The sequence below is a fragment of the Saccostrea echinata genome, unplaced genomic scaffold, assembly GCF_033153115.1.
Source record: "Saccostrea echinata isolate AGI-Se365-2 ecotype Australia unplaced genomic scaffold, CSIRO_AGI_Sech_v1 ptg000001l, whole genome shotgun sequence".
NCBI classification, from domain to species: domain Eukaryota; kingdom Metazoa; phylum Mollusca; class Bivalvia; order Ostreida; family Ostreidae; genus Saccostrea; species Saccostrea echinata.
This window is the reverse complement of record NW_026889750.1, coordinates 47,417,723-47,434,275: the sequence shown is the minus strand read 5'-3', so window position 1 is coordinate 47,434,275 and position 16,553 is coordinate 47,417,723. Positions and strand designations below refer to the sequence as shown.

Sequence of the window (16,553 nt, the reverse complement as noted above, 5' to 3'; positions counted from 1 at the left end):
CGCCAAACGTCATGAGCAAATCTTCGCGCTTTTCTTTAAAATGTTTGTTCTATTGAATGGTTTCCATCATCATGTATCATATGTACCGTACAAATTACTTATTTTATTGCATTTGGAGGTCAGAGTATTTATGTTTTCAAAGACAGATTATCCATTTCCAAAATCTACCAGATCCACTAATTCCTGCACATTTCATTGATCCTTATGCTAGTTTCGTTCAACAAGACATTCGGTTGTTTACGGAGACGGCCGCCATTTTGACCGCTTCAAATTTTAAAATGCAAATATCTAGAGTTTGAATTTAGCAATTTTAAAACCAAATATATATTAAGTATTTTTAGAAGTGTTTCTATTAACCAAAGTAATATCAAAGAAAAATATTGAAAAACAAAAAAAGTTGAAAAAATCCATTTTTGAAATTTGCTTCCGGTGGTGACCGGAAGCATCAACGACGCACAAAAAATTGGTCAGAACATCTACAAGTCATCTACAAGTCATGCTCTATCATCTTTGACATGTCTCCAGTTCATATCTTTAGCCGTTCTAGAGGAGATAGGAAGACAAAAGTCCAATTCAAAATCAGAAAATTGGCCATTACACGGAACCAAAAGAGATTTTTTGAATTTTCTCCTCAAATGCACAAAGTTCATAATAATGTCCATTATCCCTGAAAAAATCACTGAAAACTACTGAATAGCTTTTGAGAAAACGCTTGCACAAAATATGGGAGGAAAAATAAGAATAACAACTAGGAGACTAATTGTTCTCGAACAATTAGAGGTCTTTCCACCTTCCTTAAATTTCATATATTTTTCATATTTAACTCTCTACTAATTATGTTTTTACAAGAGAAACCAGAAATTGCTTGAAAAATGGAAAAAATGAGAATTTTAAAAATTTCGAAATGACCTTGCCCACTGCCCTTGAACAAATATTAAAGATCAAAGGTCAAGGGTCACATTGCACTTGACCCCATTCTTCTATGACTTTTGGTTTTAAAGTTATAAGGTTTAATAGTAAGCGCAATGACATTAAAGGGCAATAACTCATATAAGGGGTCATCGGACCCTTTCGCACTAAATAGATTGAAGTTGTGTTTAAAGACCCTGAGGACATTAGTGAAGGTTTGATGTCTTTACGGTCTACGGTTTCGGAGGAGTAGCGATAACAAGGTTTTTAATGAAAAGGGCAATAACTTTTAAAGGGGTCAAACTTTGGGGACAAGAATGAAATATTTGAAATAGTTTTAAGAGGACATATTAAAGATGCTAAGATATATAGTATATGTTGAAAGACAAAAAAGATAGAAAAAGAGCTTAATTTCTCATTTTTGGAATGACCTTGACCTTTGACCTTTGAAATATTTTAAGGTCAAAGGTCAATGAATCTTATGCAGTTGGTCCCATGTCTCTACGACTTATCGTTTTGAAAATTTTTAATTATTTGTAAACATCAAAAACTTTCAAGGGCAATAACTCATAAAAGGGGTCCACGAATACTTTCGCATTGAAAAGATTGAAGAGTCCCCTCAATTAGTCGAAGACATCGGTGAAGGTTTTGTACCTCTACGGTTTACGGTTTCGAAGAAGTAGCGATAACAAGGTTTTTCGTACAAGGGGCAAGAACTCCGAAAGGGGTCATAGGTCATACTCGTTGGGTAGTTTTTCGAAATAACTTTTGATGTCAAGTATCATGAACTATAAAGTTTTTCGATAAGTCTTTCAGTTCAAAAGGCCGTAGCGGAAAAATAATAATAATAATAATAACTAGGAGACTAATTGTTCAGAGAACAATTAGAGGTCTTTCCACCTTTTTAAGTGTTTCCGTGTCATTTGGGTTGAGAAAAAGTAGAAAAATGCAAAAAAAGAAAAAAAAAAAAAAAAAAAAAAAAAAAAAAAAAAAAAATTGCTCCTCCAGCAGGGTTCGAACCCAAAACCCTTGGATTGAAAGGCAGGTGCGCTAACCATTCGGCCACGCATTCTGATATCCTTCGTAAGTTAATTGTTTAAGACTACAGAAGAAATGCAAGCGTATTTTTAGAATCGGTAGGGGAAGAAAGAAGTTCCGTAAAAGGAAATAGTTCCTGAATTTGCAAGCAGTATATAAAATAATAAGGGACGGGCTGCGTGAGAAAACGTTAATACTGTTCCCTAAGGAAAAAGTATTAATGGACTGTAGCCCGATTCATCGATATTGTGCGCATGTTGAATTTTTTGTTAATAGCTTTCTTGTAAGCTTAAAAGATCGGGTTCGGATTTTAACATTTCTGACTGAATATCCTGAAATAAATATGAAACATTTAAATAAGCATTTCTTTGGGTTAAATTAAATATGTGTATCACAAATTAAACTCCCAACATGCATTTTTAGAAGGGAAACACGACAATGAAAGCGAGAATTGTTTTTAATATACCGAAAATCGCTATTTCTGGAAACTGATTAATTCTAAATAAAAATCAAATAAATTCCAAATGTAAAAGAAAGAGAGAATGCTTGGTATTAAAATGTTGTATCATATCAGGAGAATCGTATGGAATCCGGATAGGGCCATGCAGTTCACTATCGCATCATCGCACCATCGAGGTTTGAGTCGATAGTGCGATGACGCGATAATGCGATGACGATGAAGCGATGGTGCGATAACGATGAAGCGATGGTGCGATGGCGCGATGACGATGATGCGATGGCACGACAATGCGATGACGATGATGCGATGGTACGATGAAGCGATAGCGCGATGACGTGATGGCACGATAGCGATGACGCGATGGTGCGATAGCGATGATGCGATGGCGCGATAGTGATGACGCGATGCTATATCGTGTCATCGTTATTGCTTTATCGCACTATCGTCATCGTGTCATCGCACCATCGCTCTATCGACTAGTACTTTCTATAACAGGATAACATTCCCAGCAGTCATTGCACAACATGGCGTTCGTTGACGAAAAGATTCAAGAATATTTCTTTAACGGATACGATAATAAAGAAATCATATTCCTTCTTTGGAGTAATTATGGTGTGAAAATAAGGTAGGTATCATTAATTGTCATAAGTTATAATAATAATATTAGTACATGTATAGGCTAATAGTTTCTCTATGAGTAATAAAGTAACTATACATTATAGTCTCATTCAAAGATTGTTTTATATGCATGTTCTACTTGTATGTATATACATGTATCTGTTATTTAAGAAATAGTAAAATTAAAATCTTCCATTTTAAGATATATTTTATGAATTATTTTTTTAAATAATTAAGCTGTAGACATTTGAAAAGGCGCATGACCAGACTTAATTTGAGAAGACGGAGATCATACAATGTGGATATGGCAATAAGGGCAATTCAGGTAGTATTGCTTGTGTTTTATTTCATCTTTCTTTTTTGATAGATTGATGAAATATAGAAAAATCGTCAATAACATCTACATTTTGATGATAGCTCATTATCTTTTATAGTTAACTCATACAAATGTTTTTCATATGATTTACATTATATTCTACTTAAAGGAAGAAATGATGTTCAGTGGACAGACTCTTGGGTGTCGTTCGATGAAACGAAGACTTCTTCAAAAACATGGCATCTTTATAGGAAGGTATATTATCTTATTATGATTAATAAACAGAATTCAAACGATGTGCCTATTGCTTATAACGAGTTTTATATAAATAAGATATTTATAATAATTTCATTTAATTCATTTCTTTGTTTAAATTTAATGGTTAGATTTAAAATGGTTGATGATATATATATATATATATATATATATATATATATATATATATATATATATATATATATATATATATATATATATATATATATATATACTGTTCCAGGGATGACGTGTTGTGTTTGTTAAGAATAATCGATCCTGATGGAGTTGATCTAAGAGCAAGTCACTGCTTGACAAGAAGAATGTATCTAAACAATGGACCAAATTATCTAGTACATGTTGATGGGTACGACAAGTTGAAGCCATTTGGCTTCGCTATACATGGTGCAATGTGTGGGTAAGTTAATGTGTATCAGTTTTTAGTGTTCATTTGAGTCATGTAAGATTACAAGAATTTATGAAGTTATAGAATTTATTATTGTTATATACTGTTGTAGCTGCGTATCAGAAAATAATATTAACTATTATTCGAAATGATCAAATTCCTATTCTTTCAGATTTTCAAGACGAATACTATGGCTTAAAGTTGCAAGAACAAACAATGACCCTTCTGTTGTAGCATCATATTTCTTGAATTACCTGGAGGAAATAAATAGTTGAGTATATAGTTTTTACAAATCATTGATAAATATATTTCTGAAATTGTATATTGCAGTTTAATTTTCACAAGTTAATTTTCTACTAAGTAACATTCTAAATACATTGTTTTGTATTGATACAGAATAAATACAAATAAAATGCATTATTTTGTAAAAAATATTTACTTGAACAAAGAAACCATAATTGTCTCAGTTCATGGTAGTATGAGTTTTCCAATACATAGGTGCTCCAAGGTGTGTGAGACTTGATGCTGGAACTGAGAATATATACATTGAGGACATTCAAAAATCTTTTCGTTGGTACCATAATGATGACATGTGTGGAGAAAAGAGTGTAATCAAAGGAAGATCGATGTCTAACCAGGTATGAATATGAAGTTTTTTTAAAATAACAATATGATTCAGTAACTTATGTTGTATAAACAGATCAGATGACTTTAATAACCTTCTAAAATCTGCACACCTAGGATCGAGCTCCAATTCCAGTTAACACTCCTGCAGTAGAAGTTAGAGTAATTTGCCCTTTGATTTGAAAATAAGGGGGGGGGGGGGGGGGGGGCTTGATTAAATCTGAATGGTCTACTACCCCAATCACAGTCAATTCAGTTAGTCTTAACTTGATGTAAGACCAAATAACTGAAGTAATTGAATACTTTTAAAATTTGCATGTGTAATCCTCATTTAAGTTTCTCTTCAAACTCTATACTTTTCTGAACATTTTTCCTGATGGAAAATTGTTATCTCATGTTTAAAATGAAATAGATCAACTCATTATTTTCAATATTACTTTTCAAAGACCAAAAAAATAAATTCTTATTATTATCTTTCATAGGCGTCATTGTGTAATCTGATACCACAGATAATTTTTAAAAAAAATAAGTTTTGCTAACTTGATACTTTCATTATTTGCATCAGTTTCATTTAATAGAGTTCAAGGTGACACAGTTCTTTTTATAGTATTAGTTATACTACAAAGCCATCAAGGTGGGGGGGGGGGGGGGGAATGGATGTAATTGCAACTTCTGAAAACACCAATCTTTTGTTTAAAGTTTTGCTGCTTTATTTGTTTATTTCATATTTGAAAAAAATGACCCCCAGAATGCACCAGACTTGTATGCATTTTTATTCTAAATTTTCTGACCTAGGGGAGGGATAACCCTCCCATACCCCTCTCTGCATCCCTTTCCAGAAACCTGTTGTCAAAAATTTGAAAATGAAGTCAGTTTAATGATTTAAAATATCTCTGCACAATTGATATACAAATTATTGTTTCTGTATCATTATGAAATTAATATATGACTAAATTATGTGATTGTTTTATGCCCCTATGATTAAAGATTGGAGGGCCTTATCCATACAGTTTTGGGTCTGTCTGTATGTTTATCTGCAAAGACTTTAATGCATTTTTTGACCTAATGACCTTCACCTTAGGGTTCGACCTACTTGTGAAAAAACTTTAACTTAGGACACAACTTCTGAATGGTTGGTGTTAGAGATTTCATATTTCTCAAGTGTACTTCTTGTAAAAAAAAAAAAATCTGTCTTTGAGTACCGACATTAAAATAATTGACCTAGGAGTTTAACCTACTTTTGTAAAACTTGGTCATAACTTTGAACGGTTGATCCTAGGGGTTTTATATTGCAGAAGTTGTGTATTCCTTGTGACAGTACCAACATTTGTACTCAATGACCTTGAAGTTTGACCTATTTTTGAAAAATCAGCCTTCAGTTTTTCACAAACAGATTTTGTTTTAAGAGAATTGAACGCTGGTGGAGAACACTGAGAGAGATGGGCATCTCCTTCTGGATACACTTGTTCAAAGACATGGAAGACCAAGGGATGTTCTCATCAGCAAATAACGAGCACATGTAAGAAGAGAAATAAATTCTTTATTTATACTTTAAGAATTTATGTGTTTATAACCTATTATGATTTTTCTGCATGTTACCTAAATCCTTATGACTTAGACTAAAGCAACCATTTATAATGAGGAAGATTTTTTTCTTAAGAAATATTAAGAAATATAAACATTTTTTAGTCAATCACAATTTTACAGGAAAAATTTCACATTGATTTAATTCTTTTTTTTTTTTTTCAAAATTGACATTTAAAATTTACCAATTTAGAGAATGCCTTCGCTTCTGCTTTATGAAAATCATCCAACAAGAACTTGATCAGATCAAAACAGAATGGAATAACCATTACATCAGAGCACAAAGACTCTATGATGATGATGGAAGTCTCCCAGGAAAACCAGAAATGATGTTTTTCCACCCTGAAATTTTTGGTATATTTCCTAGCAAAGATTTCTTTAATCACTAACTTTAATTTGAATATTTTTCGGTGTTTACCTTTCTCCTTCGATACCTTGGTTGTTTTTCACAGTGCTCAAATTAATACAGTATCAACACATTATGACTTCATTTTTTTTTATGTACAGGTGCAGTAGATTATAAATTTCCAGTGGATATTCATGACGTGCTAGAGTTTCAAAGATTATTTCCTAGTCCAAGCTCGACAGGATGTTGTGAGGACTATGCAGCATACTTTGAGCATTTGCTTTTGGAGGGTGGGAGAACTGTTCCAAACACCACTGAGAAGGCCATGGAGGCTTTGAAGTACTTGGTTGAAAAGTTGTAAAATCCAAATTAAGAGCACAGAGAATAAATCATCACCTTATGTTTCACTCGACTTTTTTTTTTTCGATTTTCATGAAAAATGTTGTACATGTACACTAATCATCTAAGTGTATGAATTAAAAGTCACAAACAGAAATTATTACTATGTTTATTGGGTGATCATACATGCCATATTCATTGGAACAACTATTAATGAAAATTGCAAAATGAGGATACAAGGAAAGCAAACTGCTCTGAGAAAAACTTTTATGCATACAGATGCAACAATCTAGAATTTAAAAATCAAAAGCATGCTTACAGTACCACAAATACACCAAATATCAATTAATATTCCCATACAAAAATCAATGTCTTTTTGTATTATCTTTCCCTGAAGAAATACTCCTCATATGATTATCAATGCCCTTTAGTATTATCTTTCCCTTAAGAAATACTCTTATTCTTTCATATGACTATCACTGCCATTATTGAGTTTAAAAATAAATTGGAGAAAACTTTCAAAACATAGATATACATGTAGCACTGAATACATAAAGTTTATTTTGTCTTAAGCAAGATGGAATTCCCCCCCACAAGTGATTGCCAACTCCATTTTTCTGTGAAATTCCTCAGGGGTTTCTCCCCTAGATATTTCCAACAAAAGATCGCAGGTATGTGCAACTGGCAAACGGGCAGGGTCTTCCACAAATTTAATTTCAAGCTTTTTGTGAAATCCTAGTGGAGGGATTGTGTCAGCTCCAGTCCAAAATGCCAAGAGCATGTTTAGATTAATTTCAGATGTATCTTCTGAAAGAAAAGGAAAATAAAGGGATGAGTTAGAAATACATGTTAAGTAGTATAGAACTTGCAAATAGTGACTAAGAAAAGCATTATTGCCTCTTAAGGTCATACGCAACTTGCATATACATGTACCTTACCAACCATTTTCCAGGATATTCCTAATTCAAAATTATAGAATCTCATCAGGTGTTTTAAGACAAAAAAAAAAAAAACAGCATACATTACCAGGAGTTTTAAAAAGATGTCAAAGATCAAATGATGAAAATCATTGTATTTTCTCAAAGAAAAAATTAACAAAAATATAGTTTTAGCTGGTATTTTCTCAGCTTTTGCTTATCAAGAGCCCCACCCTTATACCAGCGGATCTGACCCAGGGGTCATGATATTCACTACTCTGAAAGAAGCGCTCTTGCTCATCATAACTATACACTTAACTTCTTTGCTTTTTAACCAGAAGCAGAAAAGAATATTTTCAAAGAAACTATGCTTTTTCACTATATAATCAACAGAGCACCTCCCCCCCCCCTCCCCTTTTCACCAGAAACCTTGACCCTGGGCCATGAATTTCATAATTTGGAAGAGGCATCCTTGCATATCATAACAATGTACTTAGTTTGTTTAAATAATACCTACGAGCAGAGAAGAAGATTTTTGAATAATTTAATGCATTTTCACTATATCATCAATAGAGCCCCGCCCTTACACCAGAACCCCTGACCCTGGGGCCATGAATTTCACAATTTTGGTAGAGGGCTCAATGCTTATTACAATCATGCCAACAGTTTGACGGCTTCATGTCCAGGAATAAAGAAGAAGATTTTTAAAGATTGCTTTAATTTTGGTGGTTTTAGCTCCACCCCTCAGGCCACAGGGGGACAGGGACCATGAAATTCATAATTTTTGTCCTACTTCATCCATAGATGCTATATGCCAAAATTGATTGTTTATGAGAAGAAGCTGAAAATGTTCAAAAGTTTACAACCGACAGACAAGAACGACGACAGACAAAAACGGGTAGCAATAGGTCACCTGAGTGACTCAGGTGACCTAAAAATTGCCATGCCCTCAAGTTCTCTCAATCTTTGAATTTACAATATAATTTTAGTAAAGAAATAATCCCTTTATTTTAATAATGTCTGATTAACTGAAAATCTTATAAAAATAAATCAATCAAATAAGAAACATTATATTGCTGTACTTGGTCTGTGAACATAAATTCCACCCCACAAAACAATCCGAACAAAAATATCTTTGACTTAAATAATGTTTAAGTTGAGAGTAAAAATTGGTACACAAGGGTTTTTCTATGACATCTATGAACTTGCATCATTTCACAGATAAACAGTCATGTACTTAATTCTTTATACCTGAACAATCTTGCAGGAACAGTTCAAAAGCATACATTGTATCTTCTTCTCTCTTTTTGTCATTTGATCCATCTTCACTGTAGTTAATCTGTATAATTTCTTTCAGTTTCTGCATGGTTAACATGCTGTTGGACAAAGTGTGAAGAAAAAGTCCCCTTATTTCCTCAGAATTGCTCTTCATAAGTGTGTAGAACCCTAAACTATTCAATCCTTGGCTGAACTGTGCAATTTCTGCATGGATTCTTAAAGAAATATTGATAGGATATGTAGTTACTGGTATATTGGCAAGAAAAAAAGCTTCAATATCTTTCATTGATGTTTTAAAACAGATATTGGTGGGATAATTAAGGTGTATGAAAATCAATACAGATAAATACAATGTATTTGTGAACCAAAAAAAATGATATAAAATCACCTTAGGTAACATGACTCTTCAATAGCTGTCTCACCATAGTGTCTCTCTTATGTTCTGTGTATGGTGGAATGATACCATACACTCCATGTTCTACCAACCAATCCATCGAAAGAGACAATTCTTCGTCATCTGCAGTTTGCAGCTGTAAGCATATTAGAGTAAATCTTACTGTATTATTAAATGTTAAGATTTTTTTTTCCACATTTATTTCCCAGACCTATAACATTAAAGATGATATATAGGGTAGCTACCAGGGATGGGGCCCTGACTAAGCTCCCTCTATAACAATATATAATAATAATCCCTACAGCACCACGCAGGGTGCTAAATATCTAAATATCTAAATCTAAATACAATGTCCCACATAATTTATTCATATCATACATTCAATATGTATATTAATTAAATTGTATAACATATAAAAACAAAGAATATTTATCCGGATACAATTTTGATTTTAAACATTGTAGTATAGATCTATACAGTCATGTAAGTTCAGTTAACTTTCAAACACTTGCAACTGTTTTCTCATTTTGTTTCAGATGAATAAAAAAATGTATACCTTATGTATTTTATTTCTGACATCAAGGTCTATGACATCATCTATTGAATACACAACATCTTTGGGTTCAATAAGAAGCTGGTAAACAGTTGGATTTAGATATGGAATACCTGGCCCCCCATGGAGAATACTCCATACCACCAATCTTCCAGCCTTGAAAAACATCTCTTTTTCTAACAGTGGCACAGAGTGTATAAACGACTTGTTATATGGTTCCCCTTCCAGAATGGTACTAGCCAGTTCCTTCATAAGACAACTAAAATACAAACTCAGATTTAAGTGCAATTTCAATAAACAACTGCAGACTAAACAATTTCATGAATTCATTATTCTTTTACTAATCATTACCGGTGCCTTTATAATAAATTTACTTTCCTGTTTTTAAATAAGTAGGAGTTTATGTAATTAATGTGGCATCATAGGAGCTTTCCTAAATAACTTGATATTATTGAGATGGTCAGCATCTCAAAGGGACCCACTTTTATACTAGTATTAGTTAAGGTCATTATGATCAAGGGGCATGTAAAATACAGTACTGCAAGTATTTGGAATTTGCCCATAACTTTCAACTAACACTTTTACCTATATGGACACACTCTGGATGAGAAAGGAGTCAGAAGGACCAAAAGGGAAAGAAAATATCTCCTTTGACCATGCATGGGTTTGATCTAGAAATTTAATTCAAGGACACCACACAATCTTTATGCACACACTCTACAGATGAAGCTGGAGCACTATTGGGCAAAGGGGAGAGAAAATATGTGCTCCAGACAAATGTTACAATCAGAATTTTTTTTTTAATTTGAATGAGGTACAAGGACTACACTGCTCCACTGAACACATTAGCCCAGAGAAGTAGAAATCCATTCAGTATTGAAAAGTTTAAATATAAAAGAAGTCCCAACTTACTCCTTGGGGATGATTTAAACAAACTTAAATCTACACTTACTGAGGATGCTTCTAAATTTATTTGATTAATCATGGCTTTAGAAGACTTTATAGGTTTTTTCCTGTATTGAATATTATTTTCAACTGTGGCCCCCGCCCAAGCCCCAAAGGGTCATAATTTCAACATTTCCCAAACTTAAATCTACACTATCTAAGGATGCTTCTGTATTAATTAGAAATTATCATGGCCTTGCTGTTAAGAGGAAGATTTTTAATGATTTTTCAGTATATTTCTATGTTAAACTTAGATTGCCCATTATGGCCCCATCCTAGCCACAGGGTTATGATTTAAACAAACTTGAATCTGCACTACCAGAGGATTCTTCTGTATTAATATGACCAATCATGACTTTGCTGTTCTTGATAAGATTTTAAATATTTTTCCAATGTTGAACTTTGATTGCCCATTGTGGCCCCACCCTATCCCCATGGGTCATGATCTGAACAAATTAGAATCTACCCTACCTGAGAATGCTTCCATATAAATATGATCAATAGTGGATTTACTGTTCTTTAGTTTGATACAAAGCAAAGAAAAACTGGAGACCAACACCTTGAGGTTAAAATTGCGAAAGATTCTCACATGTGGATATCGAATGGTATTCAATAGGGTCTGTACCTAAAGTTGTAAACTTAAAGATATAAAACAGATCTCCAACGCTTCGTGAGAATGCAGCAGTAAATTTATTTTGTTAAATAAAGTAAATTTACTGCTGCATTATCGCAAAGTGTTGGAGATCTGTTTTATATCTTTATGTTCTTAAGTTTGGTTGAAATTGGCAAAGTGGTTCTGAAGAAGAAGATGACATTTTAAAAAGATAATGATACCATAAATGACAACAACAGAAAAATGGACAAATTTTTATCAGAAAAGCTACAAATGGTTCAAGTTCACTGCACACCTTCTATCCACAGGCAATATGTAGGTGAAGCATGAGCTAGATTAGGCCAGGAAAAGAGAAAACATTTTTCTAGGCAAGTGATAATGGGCAGAAAATGGACAGACAGACAGACCAGACTGATCATCATATGGCACCCACAGAGCAGGGGCCCTAATAAATCTGTTTATATATACCGTAAAAATTCCCTCTTTGGTCCTCCAAAATCGGATCCCAGTTCACCTGGAAATTCTACTTTAAATGGTTCCTCCAACTTAAATGAAGTCCTGTCCAAAGCCCTTAGTGCTGAGTTCAAAATGTGCCTTCTGTGAACCACAACCAACTGCTTAACATTTCCCTCCTCCTCACACTTGAGTGTGTTCATTGTCCACTTTCTTAAATCGAAGTCAATGAATTGCTGTGGTCTGTTGTTTCAAATGAAATTAGAATTCATAAAATTATAAAACAGTTTGCTTACAAGATAATAAAACAACATAATTTTATAACGAAGTTTTCACTTTAATTTTGATTTTTAAAACATTATACTGTGTTTCGACGAAACAAGCATTCCAAGTATTGCCTTAATTAGCAAAAATAGTCCCCTAGGGGTGAGTATAATCCATTTAAAATTGAAAATGCCATAATTCCGTCAAAAATCAATGAAGCAGACTTAATCTTAACTCATCAGGATACACTTACATAACAAAAATCAGCTCAATATCTGTAAGCATTTAGAAAAAAAGTGTGGAAAACCAAGTGGGACAGACTGACAGACAGACAGAAGGACAGACCAACAGATGGACAGACAGACGGACGGACAGACAGACTCAGAGGAAACCAACAGTCTCCTCTGGTTTCACTGATAGGGGACTATTAACTGAAATACTAGAGTTAATATTGGTGGAAAAATATTACACAAAATTATTGCTGCTTTTTTCAGTCAATACGGAGTTTTAACCACCTGAGTAGTACAATATTCACCGAGCCCGAAAGGCTGGGTGAATATTGTACTTCCAAGGTTGCTAAATTATCATATTGACTGCAAAAACAACAATTATAATTGTTTTATTATATAATTCAATGATTAAATGATTCAAACTCATTAAGCAGTTCATATGCCATCTTACTTGTTTACATTTATAGTCCTAGCTAAAAATGAGAGAAGCAGGGTTAAATAAACATTACCATCATATTTTAAATTTGGATTTTTTCTTAAAATCTACTTTAGTTGCTAAGACAAAAAAAAATAAACCCAGCCTCTTTTATAGGATCGATTTAGAAAAGGGAGCATTATTAGGGGAAAGTGACAGCCGAAAAAAATCTTTCAATTGATTATCTCCCATGAAAAAAGAATTCTCTTCACTTCAAATTTTGTTTTGAGGTTGGGTTAGGGATGGTGAATTTAAGGTCCATTAGTGGGGGACCATCCTTTCAATGAAAATTGTTTGTATCAATTAAGAGTAAAAATTTACGTTTAGAAAAGAAGTGTTTTTTGGGGAGGGGAAGGGGTCCCCCCCTTCCCCCCACATCACCCATGCCCCATATTATATATTTCCTAATTGTTATGTTCAAATGAGTGGAAGAATAGCTTTCAAAACTATATGAGTTGATTTGTAATTTTCCAATCTATTTTTAGACCAATGTAGAGAAAATAAATCCTTATATTCACCTGGAAGGTCAATTGCAGGTAAATGTAATGTAGTATTTTTTCTACATTGTTGGATCTCAGCCACTCAGAGAGATAGAAATTATTCAACCATATAATAAAAGTATTTATTCTTACTGCATAATTTCTAAACTAGCTCTTATAGCTGCCTGTATTTGCATGTCTCCATCTAAATCTTGACCATCACTACAATCCTGGCTTCCTGCACTCGAGATTGATACTTCACTCAAAAAAGGTTTGTTACCATTCTTGTCAGGTTTAGGAGTCTGTGAAATAATGGACAAAAACTTAATTTAATCACTCTTTCTTGTGATTAATTGATACTTTACCTATATTTACACTAGAAAACAGAGCCCTGCTTAGGGATATAGCTAACATAGGAAAGTGAGAGATGTACTTAATACATACATTAATGTTTAAAACAAAATATACCACATAAGGAGGGTGAATGGAAAAATTACTGATTCAGAAACATGTTTTAGAAATTTTAGTATTTCAAGATTGGACACACATAGAGATATACATACATACATACAGATAAAACTGTATGATGACAAAATTTATGGCTAAAGAATAGTTTTCTTATAATCACCTATACGAAATTTTGAGGTAGAATAGGCACGGCTAAAGCACGGAACTCGCACAGGTTTTTAGAAAGCCGCATAGGTTCTGCATGTCCAAGACACGGACACAGATTCTGAGTCTGAAAGTGAGGAACCCTTGCTCACAGAAACCAGTGTGGGGGCACGGAATCTGTGTCCCAGGGAGAGGTTTTTAATCAAGCGGGTTTTGCTTTAAACTATTTATTCATATCTCACAGCTTTTGACTTTTGGCTCAATCATAACTTCCTTTATTTGAATATCAAATTGGAGGGATTTATGGTCATGAGCTAAGAATGTGTCTATTTTACTCTAGTTAAAGGATATATAACTAATAGATCTCAGTTGGAATTGTTATATGTCAGTATGGAATGATTTCATCACTTTTGAACTAAATGCAGTAAGTCTAATATAGAATAAATAAGTCATTTTCAATTTTAATGATCTTTCTGTATTGCAATATGTTGACAATGAACATGATGAAATAGTCTTTGTTTATTTGAATGACTTTAGTTGGACTTTCACCAAGTAATTCCTAGACATTTTATGTTTCATCACTGTGTTACAGAAAGTTTTATTTTAATCAAATTCTTTCTCAGATTGTGCAAACTTTGATAAAATTACAATAATGAATTGTACAATATCATTAAATTCTTAATTACAAACTAGCATAAATTGTAAATGATAAAGTAAATTTTTAACAGAAAGTAAATGGACACATACATATAAGATTTTTAACTTTTAAAATTCTAAAACTAAGCATAATAATAATGTAAAGCATTGTGAAGTTTGCATGGTTTCAGTCACCAGTTTGGCATCCACAGTTACATCAGGAGATTCTCTAATGGCCCTGACCTAGATCTACACAAATGCACAGATCCCGTGACACCATATACGGTATATGTCTCACGGCTTTTTTGACACAGGTTCCAAAAATCCATGTCTCCATATATGGAAAATGACACAGGTTTCAGACACGGGTTTGCAGAATCCGCGAGTCCATATATGGATACTAGCACGGCTTTCTGACACGGATTTTGTAAAACCGTGTGATCTAATTTAAATAATTCGGCCAATATCCCATGCTGTGTCCGTGCCTTGACCACTTTAAGGCACGGCTTCCCATATATATTTTACATAGGAGCAAGAATGCTATAAGCATGGATTTCTAGAAAACAGAATCCGTGCCCGAGCCGTGTCTAAGCCGCCCGGACTTTTCGTACAGGCAAACTCCTTTTGCACAAAATGTGAAATAGTTACAAAACTTACAATTAAAACTGTTTGTCATAACATATCACTATTCATATACATGTACATATAGACATATTTACAAACTGTCAGTCAGACAAAGTGTTATGACCATATATAGATTCTTGTAAAGGTAGAGTATTCCTGTACCATAGTGTAAAGCAATACAGTGAAAACTAAGTCAATGCGTTACAACACAAGAATTGGACAGACAGACAAATGGATGAACATGGAAGAAATCTATGTCTCCTCTGGTTTCAGCTATAAGAGACTAATAATATACATTAATTTATATAAGGAGAGTATTTTCATGATTTTCATTGGCTGAAATGATGTCACGTGATATTCATACTTTTGTGATATTGAGGTGAAAGCGAGTCTGCAGAATATGATATCGCAAGACTTACAGTTCAATCGGCTGTACCAAAGTGACAAAGAACGTGACATCATAATATAAGATGCATGTTTTTACCATTGTGACATAATGACAGCCAAATCCGTTCAGTTAGGACTGTGTCAGAATATTCACCTTGAGTAATTATATAACTATTATGGTCTTCAGTGAGTGGTCAATATGTGGTTATAAGAACCAATGTCAAGTAACATGGGTCCTCATAACCACATATCGACCTACACTGAAGTCCATAATTGTAAATTGGTAAATGTTATAATAAACATGGGATATTATTTCAAATACTCACTGAAGTTAAACAAGTCTGTCTTGACTTTCTGAAAAATATTACAGGAGTACCAGCATTTTCAAATTCTGTGTCTGATCCTTCATCTGTAAAAACTGCATCAGATGTGCCTGGTAGTAACTGTGGGTTTTCCAACTGACTGGACTGGCTTAATGACTGACATTCTCTAACATCAGAAGGACCAGGAGAATTCTTTTGAAAGAAATCATAAAAAAAAAGATCAAAGCATTCCAAAATAAAAGATTTCTTGCATGTTATTTAAGTGTTGATAACAAATTGTGTCTTTCATATTGCAAACTATTACATATATTACAAACAAAATTCCTGCTTCATATTCACAAACAAACCATATAAACACTTAGCACTGTAGTGCCATGCATCTCAAAATTCCATTCAAAATGCAGCAGACACAAGGCAGTAATAAATCTCTCTCTGTTTCTGAAAAGGGTTTTTTAATACTTAGTTTTACTAAACA

The 16,553-nt window shown here is 33.4% G+C and overlaps 2 protein-coding genes across 2 annotated transcripts in view; one reads left to right on the top strand and one right to left on the bottom strand.

The window, feature by feature from the left end:
* Window positions 1-1,080: 1,080 nt before the first annotated feature.
* On the top strand, window positions 1,081-6,928 carry LOC133193098 (uncharacterized). The gene is made up of 9 exons (XM_061329076.1): window positions 1,081-3,032; window positions 3,263-3,350; window positions 3,511-3,596; window positions 3,841-4,014; window positions 4,175-4,272; window positions 4,501-4,640; window positions 6,033-6,145; window positions 6,404-6,564; window positions 6,718-6,928. The coding sequence occupies exons 1-9, from the start codon at window positions 2,932-2,934 to the stop codon at window positions 6,915-6,917; spliced, it is 1,161 nt and encodes a 386-aa protein (XP_061185060.1). The 5' UTR covers window positions 1,081-2,931; the 3' UTR covers window positions 6,918-6,928.
* A 535-nt stretch (window positions 6,929-7,463) lies between these two features.
* Window positions 7,464-16,553, bottom strand: part of LOC133181509 (G2/M phase-specific E3 ubiquitin-protein ligase-like) — a 35,382-nt gene continuing 26,292 nt past the window's right edge. The window contains exons 6-12 of the mRNA XM_061316001.1: window positions 16,082-16,270; window positions 13,650-13,798; window positions 12,064-12,291; window positions 10,041-10,296; window positions 9,488-9,620; window positions 9,064-9,315; window positions 7,464-7,702 (exon numbers count right to left, since the gene is read on the bottom strand). Of these exons, the coding sequence (XP_061171985.1) occupies window positions 7,464-7,702; window positions 9,064-9,315; window positions 9,488-9,620; window positions 10,041-10,296; window positions 12,064-12,291; window positions 13,650-13,798; window positions 16,082-16,270 (1,446 nt within the window). The remainder of the gene's footprint in view (window positions 7,703-9,063; window positions 9,316-9,487; window positions 9,621-10,040; window positions 10,297-12,063; window positions 12,292-13,649; window positions 13,799-16,081; window positions 16,271-16,553) is intronic.

Coding starts and splice junctions, on each gene's coding strand:
- LOC133193098 (XM_061329076.1), top strand. CDS start 2,932: ATGGCGTTCGTTGACGAAAAGATTCAAGAATATTTCTTTAACGGATAC. Junction 4,273..4,500: donor TTACCTGGAGGAAATAAATA/GTTGAGTATATA, acceptor TCCAATACATAG/GTGCTCCAAGGTGTGTGAGA. Junction 6,565..6,717: donor TTTCCACCCTGAAATTTTTG/GTATATTTCCTA, acceptor TTTTATGTACAG/GTGCAGTAGATTATAAATTT.